Raw genomic sequence first — 23,469 nt, 5'->3', positions numbered from 1 at the left:
AAAAAATATATATATCAAATTGTAACCAAGAATTCGTAACTACAGGAACCTATAATATACCTTTTGAAAAATCAATACAATGAGTCAATATAGAGTCCATTTTAAACATTAAATTATTACAAAGTTGGAGCAATAAACTCTGAGTGCAATACAGGCAGTTATAATTTGTGATAAAAGAAGAGGAAGTTATAAAGATAATGAATTTGAAAACAGAGGATAGATTTGTGAGGCATCGTCTACAGACAAAAACAATGGTTAACTTGGATGGAGTAGCTGAAAATAGGACAAAGTCCACACTAACAAAATTATTTCTGATTTTTTAAAAAGGCAATAATAGAAATTTGTATTAGATGATTTTGTAATGCATTTCTAAATTCTAAGAAGTCATATAAAGCATTATGTAAACTAAGCTTAAAGATTATAAGAAAAGATTTCAATCTGTAACTGGTATATTGAAAAATGCAATTAAAATGCACTAATTGTTACCTCCCATTATATTTTTTAAGTCACTATCTTCTGTCCCTCAATGTAAGTGGAAAGGTCCTAAAAGTCTTAGACCTACCTTTCTTAATCTTAATTAGAATATTCTCTTCAATACTCCCATTTTTACTTAAAGGTTTTTTGACCTCCATCCCTTTCTTCTCCGCTCCCTGCTACAGGGATAGCTACAGATAGCAGCAGCTGGCTTGTTCCTTCTCCTCAACATCCCAGCCCTTTCCTAATCATTGTATTTTCAGATCCCTGCTGAAATATCAGAAGTTTAGATTTGATTACTGTTATTATAAGGTGGTGTTAGCTCTCCAGGCATGACAAGTTATATAAAGCTTTTTCTCATCCAGACCGTGTTGGTTTTATGAGATTCCCAACATCCCAGGAATGGGATCTTATTTGCAGGTCCAGTTATGTAATCTGTGGGACCAGCATAAAATAAAGGAAGGGCTCTTTGTTCAAAGATGATTAAGAACTTCACCACAGCAGCTGTACTTAGCCACTTGTGGGGCCCTGGGAAAGGCACATGACACACACCGGTGAAGCCAGGCCTGCTCATCCGCAGCTTTAAGAAAGTGGATGGGCGCACTCTCTTCCTCTTACCAGCTTACTCGTTCTGCTCCACATCCTGCTGCAATCTAGCTTTCTGCTGAGATCACCTCACTCCTCTGGGCCCTCCTGCAACCTACCCTAATATATCCCCAGCCTGGCTTCCTTCATTCCAAACAAACTCTAGTGTTCCTATTCCTTGTTGCCTCAGCTCTCCTTTGCTCCCTCCACCTCCCTCCATCTTCCATCCTGCCCACTCATTCCGCTATTCCCCTATAACAACTACTGGCTGTCAAATATTGTAAGAAGCATAAATTAGATTTGAATAATGCTTTAAGGATTACAAGGGCTTTATTTGTTCATGTTATTTCATTTGATATATGAGCTATCAGGAGGCAAAGTAGATATTATATCCACTATTGTAAAAAAAAAACAGGGTTCAAATGGCTCTAATGGGAGAATCAGGCTTTTAGAGAAAATAATTTTGTAGCAGTGTGAGTGGGATGGGGGGCAGGTATATAAGGTGCTACCAAACTGCAAGTTAATTTTCTCATCTGTAAAATAGGGCCATTGTGACTATTAAACAAATTAGCATGTGTAAAACACTTGTATAATCATACAAACCAAGGGATATATACATTTGCTACTATTATTGCTATTATTATTTTACTCCAAGTCAGATTTAATTTTTCAACATTAAGAACAAAAAAAACACAACATTAAATAATTTGTTAATGAGTATATGATGCTAGACTAAAAGGATATCTACTTCTTTACTACATATATTCAATAAAAAGTACAGGTAATGTCTATAGTTTCCAAAGTTCACCAGTTACCAGTATCATAGATACTTGTACAAATGGGGACAAAAAATTACCAAAATGTTTGGTAGTCCACAATTACCATTAACTACCATTTCTTATCATGCAAATTACCTCAAATTTGATTACATTTTTATTCACCCATTCATTCAAAAATCACTTCTTGTGGACTTAGGTAGCAAAGCAAGGCAGGAAAGAATAAAACATGGTCCCTGACCTAAGCAGTTCTTAAATGTGCTTTACAACGAAAGCATCAAAGCCAAAAAATAATCTCCATTCTTACATTTCTTTGTCAAAATATTAGTAAAATCAAGTAAATAAGATTGGCATTGAATTTACTATGGCAAAAGCATAAGCCATGTCAGGGCTGTCTGAGACAATTTCATCTAATCATGTAAAACAAAAAATCATTACCTTTTCATTACAGAAGTAACATGCCTATGTTTAAAAAAAACAAACACTATCAAAATGTTTGAAATTAAAAAAACTCTTCTCACCATCTCTTAAAGATCTCCAGTGTTTTTCTGCAAAGGAATAGCCACTGAATTTTTTTTTAATATCTTTCTATAAGCCTATAAGAGCATGTATGCACAAAAACACACACACACGGAGCATATATTTAGAGACATGCTCTTAAAAATATATATCACACATACACCCACTTAGGGAATATGGGAAATCATGACAAACTGTTGGGGAGTTTGACATCCTCCATTTCCCCCACAAGCTCCCCATACACCCACTTAAAACATTTATCTTGAAGACTTTTCCACATTACCATAAAGAACTCTAGATTAATATAAATGTGGTATAAAAAACAGCATATAAAGTCAAAATTTACTAGAAGTTCCTCTTACAGAATGTCAAATTTTACTGAGAAATTACTAAAATGGAAATTATTGGCATCTTTGTCGCAGATGAAACAGATGACAAGCTGGAGTATTTCTACTTTGCTATCAATGGAATCAAACATGCAACTTAACTACTTTTAGCAATGTGTTAAAAAACTTTAATGTTATAGTGTAATGTAATTAGCTATGAGTAGAATGCTAAACAATAAAAACCTTATCAGGATATTGTTTGTATATTATGGAGCTACTTTGAGGGCCAATAGTCTATTAAGAGGCCACCCCAGAAATTAATGAAACAATGAGAACACCATAGACTACTACTATATAGCAGGCTTTTGCCTTATAGAACAACAAAATAATAAATTTTCATGATCATATTTAAACATGATCTTACCATGCAGACTTCTAATGCAAGCAATGCTAGTTTCAGCAGACTTGAGAGCTTCCCACTCCAACTGCCCTGCTGGGATGCTACTTGCAGGCTTTTCCGGTAACACATCTCTGCAGCACCCATCATCCTTTGGGACTGATATACATGTGCAAGCCACTGAAGAACAGAAAGAGCCCAAAGATTTGCATTTGGTATATGGTCTGGCACGCCACTTTCAAGATTCAATAGGCTTTGATGAAACCAAAATCTTTATTTATTAGTCATGTTTGTGCACCAAACCAAAAATCACAGGTCAAAAAGAAGCTGCTATCCTGCCCATTAGCAACAGGCTAACTTGGTCTGAAGTTTTAAAAAATCACCAAAGATGGCAAAAATCTCCAAAGATCAAAAATCAGTGTGTAAACAGGTATAAACTTCTGACCAAAAGAAAGTTTATATACCTGTTGAAAGTTTATATACCTGTCTTAACATCTAACAACACAGACAGGAACTATCAAGAGGTAAAGTAAATTATTTTATGACAAAAGTGTTAGCTTAATGTGAAGATATTACACTCTACATTTGGACACAATTACACAGAAAGAAAAGTTAAAACCACCACACCACAAAATACTATCATGTATGTATCCACTAAAATAGAAAGCAAATAACCACCACCTAGTACTATCAGCAACAGGAATGCTCATATACTACTGGTGGGAATACGAATTGGGAACATGAATTTTAGAAAACCATTTGACAGGATCTACTGAGGTAAACACACACATGTCACATAACTAACCATAAGTCATAGCCCAGGGTAGACAATGCAGCATTCATCCCAATAGCCAAAACCTGGAAGTAATCCAGATACCCATCAACGATAAAAGTGGTATGTGCTACAAGGCATTCTTAAAATGAAATAAAGATAACTATGACTCCATAAAACAATTAAATCAATCTCACAGACATGCTGTTGAATGAAAGTAATCAGGTACAAAGGTACTCCACTTACATGAAGTTTAAAAACAGGTATAACTAGACAGAAGTAATGGAAGTTAGACTAAAGATTAGCCCCTCTTTGGAGGGGGAAAAATAAAGAGAGAGGCATGGGGGTGGAAGCTAGATTGCCAGACATGTTCTGTTACTCAATATAAGGTAATCATTTAAAAAGTATATACTATATATAAAATGGTAGTGAACAGTTCTTTTAAGATTTTTATACTCTATACTTTGTGAATTATATAGTACACTACCAGGAGTTCACTTACTATGAAATTTATCCTTTAATTTTTTCCTTTTAGTTTGACAAAGTATTTCTTCCTTGATAAAAAAAAAAATATGAGACCATCAATATACAGTCCACCTTAGAATTAAGGTATCTGAACTCTCATAAGGTAAATGAGAGGGGAAAAGCACTATATTTCTTCAAGGATTATAGTAAAATGGAGGTTTAGTTTGCATAAGCCAACCATTTTATACCATCCTTTTAATAAGTAGCAACATCCGAAAGATGATAGAATAAAACATCAAAAAGAAAAAATTGCAGGAAAATAAGCTTCTGTAAAATCTACAGCAAAAAGACCCTTTGATGTTTTCTCTGGCGCACAGGAGGAAGTACCGTGTGTTTTTTGTATCTTAATATCAGTTTAAGAATAAAGCAAAGAGTGATCACTGTATATTTTATACAGCTAAAAGAACTCTACTGAGATTGGCATCTATTTGAAAATAACTAGTTCTAAAAACAATAAATACCCAGTATAATCTTGGTACCCAGTATAACAAGTCACCTGTTAAGTAGCTAAGGAAAAACTAGGCACAACAGGTACTTGAATAACATTGTTTCACTCAAGGTGGCTTCATTACATGTTGATTACTAAAAGGTACAGTTTCAAGGAATCTATTGATAATATTAAGTGAGGACTTATTATAGACCCCCCCCCAAAGATAGTTAAACATCATTAAAATAACTTTATTATAAAAACTTATTATGCTTATAACTCTTCTACTCTCTTATAACAACACCATGTACAAGATAGCATTTCAGCTTTGTTTTAATAAGAAATGTATAATGAACAATTAAAGTTTTGAGCATTATAGCTGCAAATCCTAAATTAGTACTTACTTCTTAGTTCCTCTAGTCACAATAGTCTTGAAAATGAGAGATATTTTCAAGGCAAAACAAATAAAAAGGAAGCATATTCCCTTACCTAACTAATGTCATCAAGTGTTTTAAGATTCATATTAGAAATGAGAGAATGTACCTGCCAAGCTGGAACAGAAGTTGAGTTGGACATGACTGTTTTTTGCAGTTCTTCAAGTACAGCATCTGGAAGAGGCTTTTGTGACTCCAGTAGAACTTTACACTGAACTTGTCTCAAAAGTAAGATAACAGCTGGTTGATCGGGATTACTTTTTAAATTCTAAAAATTAAGCCCCGAATAAAAATATATCAGATAGGTTTTTAAATTGAGCTATTCTCCATGTTAGGGGGAAAAAGGTGATGTTTAAATTTTTCTTCATTAAAAGGTAAACAAGCACAATGGCAAAATCAATAAAACCAAACATCTTAGAGCTATGAAACTTTGTATTTATATAATCTTTAAATCAGTAATGCTATTATTATTGCTTATAAGTAAGTCACTTATTTTAGATTTATTGTATTCATTTGACTTGGTATATTCACGGTGAAATTCTTGAAAAATTTAGGTTTTAAACAGAAACAAATGAACTAAGAAATATGAAGTTAAAAATGAAGGCCAATACTTCCTTTTTGGAAAAAGCCATACTCTATCACAAGCGAAGAGTTAACATTTTTTCTAAAATTTTTTCCTTTCTCAACCTCTTAATAGATATTCATTGTAGATTTTACTCTAGACAGATTTACAGACTTTTTACATATTGGCAAGCAGATAAACAACCCATTCACCCACCTCCCCTACCTATTATTTTTGCCCTAAAGCATGCTGACACAAACATCATTGTGCTGTGTATGTATACTTACATATATACATGCATACATGTGCATGTATACATATATACATATATATACTTCCATATATATATGTGGAAAAAAAGAGTTCTCTAAACAGTCTTCCACTATTGTTTTAATATAGTTGTGTGCTTCTTAATGACATTTAGTCAGCAACAACAGACTATATACATAACTATGGTTTCAACAGTCTATATCATAAAGCCTAGGTATGCAGGAGGCTGTCATCTAAGTTTGTGTTATTATACCCTATGATATTCACACAACAACAAAATCACCTAAGAATACATTTCTCAGAACATATCAGGCATTCAGACATCATGACTATATTTCTTTCTTTATTGTTTACTCTTCAATAACATACTTATCACATATTTTACTAATTATGTCATAGTCTTAAGTATATTTATTTCTAAAATGATAGCTTCTTCCTCTGAGATTAGAACAACAAAATGACAAGGAAGGTATAAAAATATCCCTTCTTCTGACAGATAACATAGCAGTTGCTGATTTATGCTTACTAAATATTCACTGTATAATATTAACTTTTCTAAACTTGGATGAAATTCTTAAATAAGAGAATATTTATTACTTTGATTTTCAGAGAATTTAAGGACCAAAATTATCTTCAAAGATCCCTTCTTCCTCTGTAAAATTTACACAGATCTTTTGGCAAACCTTTTTAGAAGACAACAGAAATGCTATTTCCCTAATAGCATTTATGAAATACTATGGTTTTAGAAAAAGTGATATTTAAAATTCTTCTTACCCACTTTTCTAAGTAGATTTATGAAAGTGATCTGCTAATCAATATTTATTGAGCCTCTACCATGTGCTAGAAATTTATTCACAGTATCTGTAATTCAGGCATACAAAAACTCACCAAGTAATTCAGTTACCCACTTAACTTCTGCCATTCTCTATGATTTAGTATCCGGAAAATATTTATGGAAAACATGACATTCTGAAAGGAGCCATCAGAAATCAAAGGGAAAAAAACTGCCTTCTTAATGTATCAAAATGGATTTACTAAGTGTGTGAGCCCTAGAGAAAGACAAATATGAGCTCAAAGAGCAATTCTATCAATTTGTAGCTTTGAACTCCTGTGCAAATTACTTACCCTTTCTAAATTTTAGTTTTCTAATTTAGATAGTGTGAATAATATTAAATATCTATGTTATAGAATTGTAGAATTCAAATACAAAATGCTACTGTAGTGACTGGCTTGGTGTAAGTATTCAGTAACTGCTGGGTATGATCACATCACCATCATCATCTCTACCACCAGCCTATGATCTAAAAATAACATGCACTCTATTTTTGAAGTAATTTTCCAAATAGAAGAAGAATCCATGAATCTTAGTGCTCAACTCGATAGTAATACCTTGGTGCACAGGGCTTCAGCTTCTGATATCCTTCCTGTGGCTATTAGACCAGTGACAGCTTGGGATAGAGACCACATTTCTAGAGACTGGTTGTAATTTTTGAAGACTTCTCTGTCTTTAACTGAAAGCAAAAATGCAATATTATTTTCTTCTGCATTTTACAATGTGTTTTAAGAGGAGTGATTACTTGCTAAAAAGTATTACAATTAGTTGTCTCATGAATAGAAAGCTTTTTGGAACTCACATGTACTATTGGAATACCATAAACTATGTTCACATGACAAAAGTTTCTGAAAAGTTTCATGGTAGGAATATTTATGAAGACTTTATATACTTGTGTCTTACATAAAAAATCATTATATCGGCCCTCGCTTGTGGCGCAGCGAGTTAAAGCACAGCATTGAGAAGCTTAAGCCACTCCCGCATGAGTTCGATTCCGTCCTGCCCCGGAGGTGACCACATGGCGTGGCAGACCTCTCCTGAACCGCCCGCTGCTCCCCTCAGCCGTGTACTTCGTTGATCTGCCTGTTCTGCTCCCTGCAATTGTCTCTGGTGAATCCTCTCACCCTCTGCATCTCTGGCCTGTACCCCAGTTCTATATGAATAAATAAATAAATCTTAAAAAAAAATCATTATATCTCCAGTAAAATTAATTTATTGAAAACAATTAAAGGTTATCTTTATGACAGTAACATACTATTAACTGCACATAATCAAATTGCACAATTTGATGAACTGGAGCCATAAAGATAATGATGGTATTTCTCCTCATCAAAAATTTTCTCCTTTATAATCACTTCTGTTTCTAGCCTAGTTTTCTTACCTCTGTAAGAAACTAGGCAACCTCAAGTTGTCCCCAGGCAACCTCAAGTTGTTACCAGTTACAATATGTCAATTCGCTCTTTCTAAAATTTCATATAAATAGAATCATAAAGTATAAATGCATTGTCTGCCTTTTTTCATATTTGTTAATAGGGTATATTATATTCATCTTCAAATATTAAAGCAACCTTGCATTCCTAGAATAGAACCTACTCCATCATGATGAATTACATTTTTTATGCATTGTTTGATTAGAATTGCTAAAGTTTTAATATGACTTTTGCAGCTATGTTCTTGAGTGATGCCAGTCTACAGTTTTCTTGTCTTTGTTTTTGATAGCAGGGTAATGATGGTCTCATAGAGGAAATTAGGAAATATTGCCACCTTTTCAATTTTCTGGGAAAAGTTTATACAAAATTGGCATTATTTCTTCATTAACATTTGGTAGAATTCACCAGTGAAGTCATTCTTTTTTTTAATTTTTTTTTTTTTTAATTTTAAATGGTACCTTAGGTTTTATTTGTTTGCTTGTTTCTTTTATAGTGAGGTAACATTTGTCTACAACACTGTGTATGATTTAGAGGTACAGATCACCATTTTAAAGAGATGTATGTCATTTGTGGATATGTTTTTACTGGTTCATTTTTTCCCCTCATCATAGGAGGTATTTTCCGTTTCTTTAGTGACTAGTAACATTTTCACGGGATACCAGACATTGTCAATATTACCTCATTGAATGCGGGGTAATTTTGTACTCTTACAAGTATACTTGAACCTCATTTTATATGCATTTAAGCTTCTTGAAAGTGATTTTGAGCTTTTCAAGCTTTCTTTTTAAGTTATTAGACGAGACCATAGCAGCTTTTATTTTAGGGCTAATATACTTCTTGGTTTGTACACTACCTTTTGGCAATATAGTTCTAAGAACTTTACCCCAAATTTATCATATATAAAATGCTTTATTTGACTTACTTGAAGCAGCAACAGCAGATAACAGTGCTAAGTACAAATCCGTCCTTTTTGGTTGAGTGTTGTTCACTAAAGCCAACTTATCATCAGCATGACAAGCTGCCATGAGCCCAGCCCAGACAGCAGGATCATCTGTACATATGAAATAAGAGTTAGCAATCGAATTTACATCAACTTGTTGCTAAAAAGCTTCTAAAATATGAGTCGGAATTTACAAATTGAAAAAAAAAAAGGAACTGAATCTCTAGGAAATCCCAATTTCCTAAAGGAAAAGTAAATACTTGTCTTCAGAAGATATATTACTATATTCACCTTTCAAATTTTGTCATTTTTTTGCAGACACATCAGAGGATAAGAAATATCCTATTAAGTTCTTCCTTGGCAGGTTTGCCCAGGCACCTGAGTACCATGCTATTGTGGAAAGGTTATTATTTTCACTTTCACTGGACAATAACAAATATGACACTCATCTTCACCTTCAATCAAGTCCTCTTTTAAAAACTCAGTTATAAAAACAAGATAACACAACTTCTCAGTCCCTAAAAAACCTGAATCGAAGATTGCCTTGTAAAGACAAGACAAAAAACTATTATTTTATCTGTCTGAATATAATCAAACATGAAAGTCCCTTCATCATTCCAAGTCAAGCAATTCTATCACCGTACAGCCTTTTGTTCCTTTGCGATTTCATTCCTTCCTTGAGACCATGATAACAGTTCAGGGAATGATGATAGCAGTGAAAATGTAAGTAGAAAAAAATTATGAATGCTGAGTTCTCTTTTAGAAAAAGTTAGTTAGGAAAAGAAGCTTTTGGGAATCTGGAACTTAGATTTTTTTTCATTTGTTTGGTCTTTTATCAGTCATATTTTGAAGTTCACTTCAATGGTATTATTTTAGTCCTGTCACTTAAAAAAAACAAATGAATAATTATAAATCCCACCAGGGGGTGTTATTTAACAGTGTAGTCATTTATATATTTTAGCTTTAGTGTAGTATTTTTTCTTATCTAACTGACCTATTTAGTAATACATCTATGAAAAGTCTGAAATATATATATATATAGTACATATAGTATATACTATACATATATATGTATATGTATATAGTACATATAGTATAGTATATATATACTATATGTTTCAGACTTCACAGATGTATTACTAAATATTACTATTATTATACTATTATATTTGTACTATTATATATGTACTATTATTATGTAGATGTGCTACTATTATAGTACATATTATTAAATATGTACACTATATATATATCTTACAAATTACCATTATTCCTGGTAAGAGTTTATCTAAGAATCATTAAAAGTCTTATGCAGACAAAAAACATTATGAAAAAATTAAATATATACCTCTGTATTACAAAATAATTTCTGCTCCAGAAAATGACCACCTTATTTTCAGTATAAGATATAAGATAGTGTAAGATATAATCAGGGCCCTCCCTGGTAAGGCAGCAAACCTCTCCTGACCGGCCCGCTGCTCCCCTCAGCAGTGTACTTCGTCTCTCGGCCTGTTCTGATCCCCACTCTGTCTCTGGTAAATCCTCTCACTGCCCCTGCACCTCTGGCCTGTACCCCAGCTTTGTATGCATAAATAAATAAATCTTTAAAAAAATATATAATCAAACTCCAGAATAAGGGAATATGGACCACTATAATTCATGATGAGAACTAATTACTATAAAACAAAAGGCACATGACTGAGTTTTAGATCTTAAAGTCTTGGTCTCAATATTTGAGACTCTCATACTTGAGTCTTAGACACTGGGTTTCTGGTATCACAATGCCACTAATAAAGTGTGTGTTTATTTTTTATTTTGGGACTCATTCTTCTATAAGGCAAATGAACTAGATGATAGCTGAGGTGCCATCAGGTCTAAAATCCTAAAGTAGGATTTCTGAATATTTTCTTACTTTTAAGATTAAGTGATATATATCTTCAGGTATTTTAAGGGTATTCTACATTTTAAATTTTGGCAGGGAGGATGGATATTAGCTCTCAGCAATTTCTTCTGTAACTATTCAGAAGAATTGCTATGTTCATAAACTCATTCATAGATAGCAGCAATTCACATTCCCTGTGGAACAAAGTAATATAATTATGCATACATTATAAAGCTACAAACCTAAAAATTTCTCTATCTAATTTGTTAAACACACTGAATCTTATATAACACTAATCTAGTAGAAATTGTATTTCCTTCCATCCAAATCTGAATCCTTGGGATGTATTTAAATTTCTGAGAAGATTCTTTAGAATAGCATCTGTCAAGACTGTACTTTGTTTAAAGATTTACGAGACTATATGCTACTACACATCACTACAGTTCTGACTGGACTCCAACATGTCTCAAACAGGCACTCATCTTGTCATTCAATCCCTGTTGTAAACAATTTATATGACTCTGCTTTCTTGCATGTTTTCCCTCTGGGGAATATGGGCAAATGAGAAAGAGATCATTAAAGAAGACTTTGGGAAGTCTTCCTTTTCCAAAGTTCATGCCTGTTATACAATCAAAGACAAAAATAGATCTATCACACTACTTAAGAATTCTCATTCTGAGTCTATACATGCTGGAGAGTATCTTCAAAATTCAGAAACCTATCCAATGTATAACAGAGACAAATCTAAATGTTTAGAGTCTCTCTTTGAACTATTTCAATAATGAAAATAAGAATAAACAATAGGGTACTGCTCTGTTTTATCAAATCACTTCTGAAATGTATTTTGCAATTTACTAGGGTCTTTATAACTTGTTGTGAAGATAGCATTGAACATGTTTGCACAATTTGTTTGCCAAGAGTAACTGGGAAAAACCTATTGCATTCTGATCTAGTAAATGTTTGAAGTGCTCTGGGAAAACAAATCTTTTAATGCTCAATTTCATATTAAAAAATAATATTATTTGACTAAGGTGATGGCACACGTGTGATTTGGTGATGGAAAGCCCACGGAGATTACAACTGAGATGGAAAATGGCACAAAATGATATGAAAATAAACTATTATATTATTTTAAAAAGTACAAAAGTAAAATAAATAATATTATTTGAAAATCAACCTCATAGCCCTGTTTTGCTGGACATTCCCATTTTCTAAAACACTTCACCAATAGTGAAGAAGCATGCTGATACAGTCATAGGCAATTTCTTACTATCTTTTGTGATCAGTTGACCAAATCTAAAAAAAGCTGTATCAAGTGAAGCTATCACCTTGGCATTTCTAAGTTACCACAGAAGCTGTATCTCTACTCTTCAAGAAGCTAACGACATATACATTATTAAGTAGCTTAGTAATTACAGGTAAACTTTATAGAACCATAATGGTGGGAATCATATAAAACTAAATCTTGAAAATACATGATTGAAATTTTGAGATAACAGGTAATAAAGTATCTTTAAGCAGATCTTCCCTCTAGCCTTCTTTAATAGTTGACTAAATATTATCAGTAGCCAAATACAGATAATCAAATAATATCTTAAAATATGTTTCTAAACCTCCCTTAGTTCATGAAAATATATACTTTGTTCCCATACGTCACAAATGCAAAATGGAGAGAATTTCAGTCGATAAAATAGATATTCACCTGGAGAAAGAAGAGCTGCTTTCTGAATGGTCTTCAGTGCAGTATTTTTTTTATCCTCTGCTGCACTGCTTCCCATGGCCAACTGATTTACTGCAGTGTACACTAATGCCTTCTACATGGAGAACAGAAGGGTGTTAAATAGTTCTTGTTACAGCTCTGGGGTCTATTTTTATTTTTTGCAATGAGTGATTTTAATTTTTTGATTTGAAGTAACACTGATTTATGACACTGTATTATTGAGACATATAGGATGGAATCTCTTCAGACGTTTGTTACCACACACACTCACCACCAACTGTTTGCCACCAGAATACACTGGGCCTACTCCACACACTGCAGTCAACCGTACCTCACCCCCTCTGATGATCTCAATTCTAGAATCAGATGTCTAGGGTTGGTTTTTAGTTTGAGCACGAAAATTTTCATAAAAGAAAGATATTGATTATGACATAATCCCTAAACTTACAGATTATTTTATTCTTTCATCAATAATATTATTTAATAAATAGGACATTTTGGGGGGGGCTGGATGAAACTTACCTTTCCATGATTTGAGTCCAGAACATGACCCACATTTCCAGCGACAGCACCTCCCTAAAGTAGAAAATAATTATTTAGATAAATGTGTAAATTTTCATGGAATAGTACAAATTAAGACAGATAAAAATCTTTCCATTAAGTCATTTAAGATAGTCTATCATATTCACAACTTCTAAAATCCTTAAATACCAATATACTGTGTTTAAAAGATTAGTTTAATATTGTTATAAATCTTTTCTACTATAATTGTGTCAACTTTCAAAATACTCTAAAGTCTAAAAAGTTATAAATTTTACAGTGGCACTAAAATATACACATTTTCTAACAAAATGAAAATTCAACTAAAAGAAAAAGGGAAATCACAGAACTAACAATTTTACTGCATAAAATATAGTATTTTGAAAAATTCTATGGTTCCTAGTCAAATGACCGAGTGAAATATACATCCAGTCATGTACTTCAATAATAAAATCAATACTAAAAATGAGAAAAATATCTACAGCATCATAGTTTTCATAAAGTTGATATAAAATCCCTATTTTAAAAAATTCATTTAGATATTTTATGTGGATGAGAAAGTGAATTATTTAAATCAGAAGTATACTGTACTCTTCATTTCAGATATAGAAATGCTATACAAATATAGTGGAAATGTTTTAAAAACCATGTAATATATAAAAAAGTTAAGAGTTAACTTTCAAAAAATACTTCAATATAAAATAGAAGGCAACAAAACAGAATGAATGAAGATTCAGGAGTTAGATCTGTATGACCCATCACCTGAACTAAATGTGATTTTGCACAAGCTAATTAATCTCTATGTCTCAAGTGTCCTTCTGTATAAAATGGACAATAACTACAACTACTTCATTGTTTGTTGGGATTAAATAACAAAATGTATAAAAACACTTAGCACAGTAGCTGACACCTAATAAGTGTTCACTCCAATGGCAAATCACAGTGATCCCCTAAAAATGTAAGAAGAACTTTGTGATTCCATGGTCTATACACTGTTACCATCAACATTCCTTGGGAGGTTGTTAGAAATACTATTAGAGCCTGCCCATACCTACTGACTTAGAATCTGTAATACAACAAGACTGTAAGGTGATTTCATTTGCACATTAATATTTGAGGAGCATTAGGATAAACTATTAAAAAAAAAACATGCATCTTAAAAGCACTAATTGACAAGTATTGAAAACTTACCAGACCATAACTAAAAAGTAAAACTGAAGTTCAGAGAAGTAAAGGGGAAGGAAGTCATTTCTGCCATCTGCAGATCATAACATTTGAATTTTCATTCAGAAGACCTCATGGACTAGTGGTAATACAAATTAAAGCCCAGAGCTCATGAAAAGGAGGGTAACATACAGGAAAGCTATATCAAAATAAACTGAGACTCCCAATGGTTACACCCTCAAGTTACTAGTAAGTAAGAAGTAAACTAGGTTTCCAATGGCCATAAGACTCCAACACATTTTTGTACCTGTTTGGTATATAAAAGCCTCAAATTTAAGGTGACTTCAGATTGGTGGGGCTCCTAAGCACATGCCAGAAATCAGTACAATTTACAGAAAGGAACCTTAAGCAGGCCTTATGTCATTTGAAAAATAGTTTACAAGTACACACAATCAGACAAACCAAAGAAATAAAGCCACAATGTGTGAAAAGCAGTAGGAATGACAAACAGAAACAGACCCACAAACCTACAGATACCAGAATTATTAGATGATAGAATTATTAGAGTAAGTGTTAAAATATACTAGTTAAAAAATATATACATATATATATACATACTAGTTACTATTATGCTTAGCTAATAGTTAAGGAAACTGAAAGGAAATATTAACCATAGAAGTTAACAAAAAGTCTTTACAGATTCCTGAAAATATATTCATGGTAGGAACTAAAATATAGCATATAATGACATTTGCAGAACATCAATGACTTCATGTTTAGATTTACAGTTTTAGACATTAGCAGTACTCTAATTCTCACTTTATATTTGTGGAGCTTTTATCAAACTATATTTTGGGATGCAAATGCATAATAGCTAATGTGTACTAAATGGCAACATTATAAGCATTTACCTTATTATACAGCTATTAGTATAATATGCATGTGTTAAAAAATGTCCACCTTTGGGAATGCAAACTAGTATAACCACTATGGAAAACTGTTTGGAGGTTTCTCAAACTGCTAAACATGGAGCTTCCATATGACCCAGAAATCCCACTCCCAGGTATCTACCCAAAAGACACAAAAACACTGATTCAAAAAGACCCTTACACCCCCATGTTTACTGCTGCTTTATTTACAATTGGAAAGACATGGAAGCAGCCCAAATGCTCAAAAGTAGATGACTGGATTAAAAAGATATGGTACTGGCCCTCCCTGGTGGCGCAGCGGGTTAAAGCACAGCACTGAGAATCTGAAGCCACTTCCTCATGAGTTCGATTCCCGCCTGCAGCCTGCCCCGGAGGAGACCACATGGCGAGCCAGACCTCTCCTGGCCCGCCCGCTGCTTCCCTCAGCAGTGTACTTCGTAGATCTGCCTATTCTGCTCCCCACTCTGTCTCTGGTGAAGCCTCTCACCGCCCCTGAGCCTCTGGCCTGTACCCCAGTTCTGTATGCACAAATAAATAAATAAATCTTTAAAAAAAAAAAAAAGATATGGTACATATACACAATGGAATATTACTCAGCAACCAAAAACGTAAACACATATGTTTTGCAGCAACATGGATGGAGCTGGAAAAGAGCATGCTTAGTGAGATAAGCCAGAAAGAACTCTTATGGGAAAATACCAATTGGTTTCACTCATAGCAGGAGTCTAACAGACCAGGCAAGAAAATAATAATAATAATAATGAACAGTAATATATCAGAGACAATTTATGGGGGTGGTGTGGAGATTGGGACCAAAAACAGTGGGGGGAGGGAAATGCACTGGACTACAGTGATGGCACATGGGTGATTTGGTGATGGGAAGCCCAAGGGGATTACAACTGAGATGGAAAAATGCACAAAATGATGTAAAAATAAACTACTATGTTATTTTTAAAAAGTGTCCACCTACTTCTTTGTATCTTCCATAACATTAAGCACAGTACAGTCTCATGGAAGAAACACAATGTACTACTACTGAATGACTAGTGAAAAGCCTGGTTAAATAACAGATCTCCCCGGCTGTACTAGTTAATTATTTTTCAGAATGATGATGTGAATGCTTGGAAATTACATTATTTATCCCATCACAAATTATTTTATCTTCCTGCCAGGATTGAGAACATGACTCACCTTTGCATTTTTTTGAGCATACTGAGCAACCACTCGAGACAACAAAGACCACAGAGCAGGATCAGCCGGGTTACTATAGAGATCGTCAAAAGCAGAGGGCTTAGGATGAGAGTTACTTAAACTATAAAAAGTACAAGCAAGCAACATTTAATACTCAAATGATTAAAACCTTTGAGTAATCAAAAAAAAGTTCATATTAATGGTCTATTTTTGGTGGAGTCTCAATTTTTTAAAAAACATCTTGCATCTCCTATACAATAACAGTCTATGAAAATATGAAGGAAAAGTTAGGGATGAGATGTTACACGTAATAAGGTCTAATTAAGAAAGGTTAAGGAAATTTAGCATACATTGTGTTCAAAGAAAACTATGAAAGGAAAACAATCTACAGATGCATACTATTATTGCTAAAAATAGCCATTCTTGATAGTGATAACAGCATATTAGTCTACAAATTTTGAACACAGTAATGAATAGTTAGCAGCCTAAATATTCTAAAACCAACAAACTGTTCAGTATCATATACCTAATAATCTTGAGACTTAGTGAGGGCTTTCATGAAAACCAGTGTGGAACCTTAACCTAAATAATGGCAAAATTTCTGTCCTTTTCTTTTTCATTTCAAGAAGCTTTACAGGTGAAATACATTTTAGCGAATTACCTAGTGCTAATTACATAAAACTACAAGTTGGTTCCAAATATATGTGCTTGCCTCATTTTATATTCCTAATAAATTACAAAGTATATTAGATCCAAAATTCAGAAGCACAGAACTTACCTGTGAACAGCTTTAGATGCTTGTCTCTGCACTGCCATACTGCGGCCCTGCAGTGCATGAATTGCTGCAGTAAGAAGGCACCTCTGATAATTATTGTCTTTCTGTCTGTTGTGTTTCAGTAACTCATTCAGTGCTGCTTTTGACAGTGTAGCATCCTGCATTGCTAGTCCTAGAGCACACAAGGCTTGAAGGCTTTCTGTGGTTGGCTCCTTTAAAATAGAGCTGTAAAATAATTTTATAAATTGCCTATTAGCTATGAATTTGGTACTTGGTACCTATTAAGATATATTCAACACTCAGTAGAAAAACCAATTAATTCACTTACAGATTCACCAAACTAAGCCCAGATTTAAGATACCTATAAATTCAAATGCCTTGGCTTCTACAGATAGCAATTTCCATGAACTATGAAGCAGTTAAAAGTACCATTACTTTGCACAAAGCAGCAATAGCCCAATTTCTTTTCTGGTCATTATTTTATATATATATATATACACACACATATATATATATATATATATATATATATAACTTTTTTGTTTATTTTGTTTTGTTTTAAGATTTATTTGTAACTGGGGTACAGGTCAGAGGTGCAGGGGTGGTGAGAGATTTCATCAGAGACAGAGTGGGGAGCAGAACAGGCAGATCGTTGAAGAACACTGCTGAGAGGAGAAGCAGGTGGGTCAGGAGAGGTCTGCCGCGCCAGGTGGATCACCTCCAGGGCAAGTGGGGATCGAACTCATGCAGAAGTGGCTTTAAGTTCTTGGTGCTGTGCTTTAACCTGCTGCATCACCAGGGAGGGCCCCATTATATCTAACTTTTACAAACAAATATAAATTAGTCTCTTTGGATGTCATTATAATTAGAATATAATTAGAATTTTTGCTAAAATGTTTAGTTTCAATAAAATCCTAATTAGATGTAAATTAAAATCCTCAATTATCTGATTTTCTGAATTCTCAGAAAACTATGCCCAGTTGCCCTGATACTGAAACCAAAACTTTGTAAAATAGTAAAAACTAGGCCCTCCCTGGTGGCGCAGTGGGTTAAAGCACAGCACTAAGAAGCTAAAGCCACTTCAGCATGAGTTCGATCTCCACCTACCCCAGAGGTGACCACATGGCACCTGACCGGCCCACTGCTCCCCTCAGCAGTGTACTTCCTTGATCTGCCTGTTCTGCTCCCCATCCTGTCTCTGGTGAAGCCTCTCACTGTCCTTGGACCTCTGGCCTGTACCCCAGCTCTGTATGAACAAATAAATAAATAAATATTTTTAAAAAATAGTAAAAACTATCTATATCGATCATAATCTTCCAAATTAATATTTTTATAATTTGAGAATACAAATTTCATCTGCAAACACTTAGTTTTATCTCTTTTTGTACTTTCAACTGTGAATTAAGATTTAGCTTTATGAAGATAAAAGGAATCCTTATTAACCTTTAAGGAAATCTTATTAATTTTAACTCTTAGCTCTCTGCAAACAATATTTCTAATACTAGTCATAAAGGTTGTACTATAGCAAAAGAACTTTCAAAAACTTTTAAAATAAAGTTCATTAAGTAGGAGAGAAGTACTTACAACACTGCAAAATAACACATAGCTGCCACTATGCCTTTCTGTTTTTCAGAAGGAGGAAAAGTGTTTAGAACTTAACTTTGAAGAACAGATATAAAAGCAAAAATCTCATAGGCAGCTCTGATGTAAATAGTTTACTGAAAGCATCCATTGTAATCCTTTTTTACAATATGGGTTAGTAGGAATACAAATATGGAAGAAATATTTTTATAAATACAAGTAGCCACACTAAAAGCTGATACAACTTAAAAAGCAAATAATAAAACTTAAATTCCTATATAACAATAAACGAAGAAATTATAATAAGTGCTTTGGTTCAATAGTGGGGGAAAAAAACGTACCTACTCCAATATTCATTTACACACAAAAATTACAACTGAAATGAAAACATCCTCTTAAGCTAAATACCGAATGCTCAGTACCTGCATGTTGTCTTATGCTATGTTAAGGATTTTGACATGTTGTTATTTAATATAATAAAGTCAATGACACTGGTAATCGGATTCTTCCCCTCTCCTTTTATGATGAACTTTCTCCTGTTCCCCTGAAATAAGTACTGAGGACATTACTAGTTCCACAGAAGAATGCCAAGAAATTCATAAGGATGAGACAAAGAATTTCAAGTTGTGGGAAGCAGAGGAATTCGTACTGTTACGTCTGAAAGATGACATACTAAGAATCAAAAATTGAATAAAAAAAGAAAAAATATTGAGTCCTGAGATCAGAAACATAAAATAAGGAAATAAAGGGCTTTTCATAAGAGAATAGGCAAAAGATTATATTCTATTATCTTTCCCTACTTCTCCCAGTGTTCAAACTGACTTTGGGTAACTGTCTTAAACAGAAACCTAAGACTAATATAATTGTGTTTAGCTTGGGATATAGCATGCTCCTGGAACAGAATCATCCCATGCTATACTAAATTTCCCCTTTCAACCCCTCTTAGTGAACAGGAAGTTACATCCCTGTCCCCAGAAACAGCACTCCATAACTGTGGAAACCTAAAATTGCCTCCATGTATCTCCAAATCACCCCCACCAAAGTGTGTGGGGGTTGAGGGGTGAGGGGAGGGGATGATTAAATGGTAATGGCTCAAAATTTCTGTAGGATAAATACTATATATTTGTTTATTCATTGTGATATTTTGTCCTACAATTGATTAAAGTTATTTTCTTGTGTAATAAATAATTCTTTTCTATTTCTCTTTGCTAATGTGAGGGAAGTGAATGGAATTTTGTCTCTTTACACCCCCTGTGGTATGTATATATATGGTTATATAAAACATGTTCAGAGAATACAAATTTGTAAATGGTCTAAGGACAAGAATCATAGATGCTAGTATATCACTAATTACCAAGGGCAAAGGACAGGGCAATATTGTACCATGAGCATTCTGAAAATGCCAATAAAGTATTCATTAATAACCCCTGTCCAATAGCAAGTTAATCATCTACTGTTTCTAAAGAAATTACCATTCTCAAAAGAAATTTTTCAAGAAGATTCAAAAATACCATTAATAGCATATAGATGCCAGGCATCATACACAGCTATTTTATTAACTTATTTCAAAAGCACAGAGATAGCTACAAAGTTAATTAGCATATATATGTATATATATATATTTTTTTGAAAGGCTCAATTTTAAATTAACTTATCAGGTTATTTGATAAAGAAAGAAGAGAAAAATCTCTTTGGGGCCACAAGGCCAATAAATTAAGCACTCACATTAACTTTTAAGATCCTATTAAGTCAAATAATAAACCACTCCCTTAAAAAATTAAATAATACTTGGCCCTCCTTGGTGGCGCAATGGGTTAAGACACAGCACTGAGAAGCTAAAGCCACTTCCGCATGAGTTCGACTCCCGCCTGCCCCGGGGGTGACCACATGGCGCGGCAGACCTCTCCTGACCCGCCCGCTGCTCCCCTCAGCAGTGTACTTCATCCATCTGCCTGTTCTGCTCCCCACTCTGTCTCTGGTGAAACCTCTCGCCACCCCTGAGCCTCTGGCCTGTACCCCAGTTCTGTATGCACAAATAAATGAATCTTTAAAAAAAAAAATTAAAAAAAAATTAAATAATACCCAAAGAGCACAAAGAATGGTTATAAAGGATCAAATGGACTCAGAGTTAAGAATTAAGCCATTATCTCTAGCCCCACCTGAGACTGTCAGTTCAAAACCAGAGGGGTTTCAACCCTTTGATGTTCCTAAAAAAATTCATAATTCACTTTATATCACTCTAAATTCAACCCAATTTGTAAAGATTTGGTCAAGGTGAGGGCTGATGGCAATTATACATACCATTTAAATAGCAGTGTCTTGGCTACATCCATTTTCCCTTGTTTATATTCTGTGATTGCCAGAGCAGTCAACACATGGGCTTTGTCTTGCTCTGATTCCGCAATAGACAAGGCTCTCTCATAGGCTGGTAAATGGTTGGAAATGAAAATAAAACAATATGAAAGCAATCTTGATTCACAAAACTACGAGATTTTTCCTTTCTAATTCTATTTTCCAAACAGGTCTAATTAAAATTATATCTTATTATTTGTTTACTTTCAATAGAAGGAAACAGTTCTTATCATGTACACTTATTTGCTTATTTTCAGACAAAATAAAAACATATAATAATTCAACTTGGTTAACTGTTCTGTGATCCTGCAGACGGCATTAGGATTAGTATCTAATTTCTCCAGTCTATGTTCTGAAATCAAAGGGAGGCATGAGTCAATATTTTCAAGCCAATCTGAGGCCTGCAGCCATTGAGATATCACTAAAATTCTGATGCAATTCTAATAGCAACTCTAATAGCAGTTTCCTCATCTAAATAATGAAGATAATAATTAAGAGTCATTATAAGAAAGTCAATACAATTAACATAGTAAGTGAGGACCAAATAAGTGCCTCATGTTATTCCTGACTCCCAGTCAGATTTTAATAAACTCTGTAACCTGTTGCCCAGCTCAGTATTTCTGCCCATGGTGTGTAGTGGAAAGATGTTATCTTTTAACTTCAAGTAACATACTCACTTTTGCTACTTTCTTTATACAGCCCCTTCATAAATAAAGCCAATGCAAAACCTGCGATGTCTTCAAACTCTTCAAGGGGTATTGACTTGAAAGCCTGGATTGCTTTATCATATTCACCAATGGAACTAAACATCAAGACACAACTTCTATTAGTATCAAAAATAATTAGATTTATATCATAAAATTATAGATACTATTACACTAAGGGTCTTTTAACATCATCACCTACTTTATCAGTACTAAACCTGTAGAAAGGATCAAATGGACTCAAAATAGGAAACATGTCACTTAGTTTAAATAGGCTGTACTACAGAGGGTTAACATCACACCTTGCTTCTTTTAAGTTTTACATGAAAATGACCCATTTTGCTAAATTGCAAAGTGTATTTTGTTGAGCAAATCTGAATTGAAATTCTGTTATAAAAACAATTTTAAAAAATTTAAGTTCACTTATAAATGGACCTCTAATTTCTTTGACACTTAACACATTAAAATCATCCCGATGAACATGGTTCTAGAATCTTTGATGAGGTTATTAACAAGTTATAAAATATTTAGTGATAATCAAATGTATCTAGCCTTTGGGTAAATGGTTGATCTGCATATCCATTTTCCCCCCTCAGAGGGCATATAGGCAAACTAATAGTCCAACTAAACTATATATCTTTTCTATATTTGACAAAGAAACATTGTTACATGATACTGAAGTACAATGATATTTAATAATAGAAAAGTAACTTGTTTTGTTTATTTAAAAATAAAAAGAATTGTACAAACTCAGCTTCTATCACAAGAAATAGATACACTCTCCTGAGACTCCTTACTGGGATCCCTCACTATAGTGAGAAGGGGCTTCTAGTTTTAATATGCCATTGAAAATAGTTCATAAAACCTCTTAACCTTGGGGAGTGTGGGTTGGAGCTAAAATTAGAGGCTATTTTTGCTTCTAAAATTAATTTTACAAAGGCAAAATAATTTAAAAATCAATAAATTCAAATTTTTATAAATATTTTCGTGAAGAGCGCCTTTACACTGCTTTTTGATGAGAATGTGTATGTTAAAAGTGTCCTGTACTATGCAGATTTCCTTAAAAGATGTAGGTGGTGGCCCTCCCTCATGGCACAATGGGTTAGGACGCAGCACTGCAAGCTGGCCACAGCCACTTCAGTGTGAGTTTGATCCCCAGCTCAAAGGTGATCCACAAGGCACAGCAAACCTCTCCTCGCCTGCTGCTCCCCTCAGCAGTGTACTTCCTAAATCTGCCTGTTTTGCTCCCCACTCTGTTCCTGGTGAATATTCTCACTGACCCTGCACCTCTGGCCTGTACCCAAGTTCTATATATACATAAATAAAATTTTCTTTAAAAGAAAAATAAAGATGTAGATGGTG

General features: G+C 33.8%; 1 protein-coding gene across 2 annotated transcripts in view; it reads right to left on the bottom strand.

The window, feature by feature from the left end:
* Positions 1 to 23,469, bottom strand: part of TTC37 (tetratricopeptide repeat domain 37) — a 68,359-nt gene that overhangs the window by 5,840 nt on the left and 39,050 nt on the right. For both annotated transcript variants that reach the window (XM_012721862.1, XM_004678127.1), the window contains 10 exons: positions 22,081 to 22,205; positions 21,353 to 21,476; positions 17,474 to 17,695; positions 16,696 to 16,768; positions 13,394 to 13,447; positions 12,854 to 12,965; positions 9,252 to 9,380; positions 7,457 to 7,578; positions 5,345 to 5,503; positions 3,105 to 3,257 (listed from right to left, as the gene is read on the bottom strand). In XM_012721862.1, the coding sequence (XP_012577316.1) occupies positions 3,105 to 3,257; positions 5,345 to 5,503; positions 7,457 to 7,578; positions 9,252 to 9,380; positions 12,854 to 12,965; positions 13,394 to 13,447; positions 16,696 to 16,768; positions 17,474 to 17,695; positions 21,353 to 21,476; positions 22,081 to 22,205 (1,273 nt within the window). The remainder of the gene's footprint in view (positions 1 to 3,104; positions 3,258 to 5,344; positions 5,504 to 7,456; positions 7,579 to 9,251; positions 9,381 to 12,853; positions 12,966 to 13,393; positions 13,448 to 16,695; positions 16,769 to 17,473; positions 17,696 to 21,352; positions 21,477 to 22,080; positions 22,206 to 23,469) is intronic.

Source organism: Condylura cristata, unplaced genomic scaffold (assembly GCF_000260355.1).
Source record: "Condylura cristata isolate star-nosed mole 26May11 unplaced genomic scaffold, ConCri1.0 scaffold00007, whole genome shotgun sequence".
NCBI lineage: Eukaryota > Metazoa > Chordata > Mammalia > Eulipotyphla > Talpidae > Condylura > Condylura cristata.
Note: the sequence above shows the minus strand (reverse complement) of the source record. Positions and strands in the feature narration are given on the sequence as shown.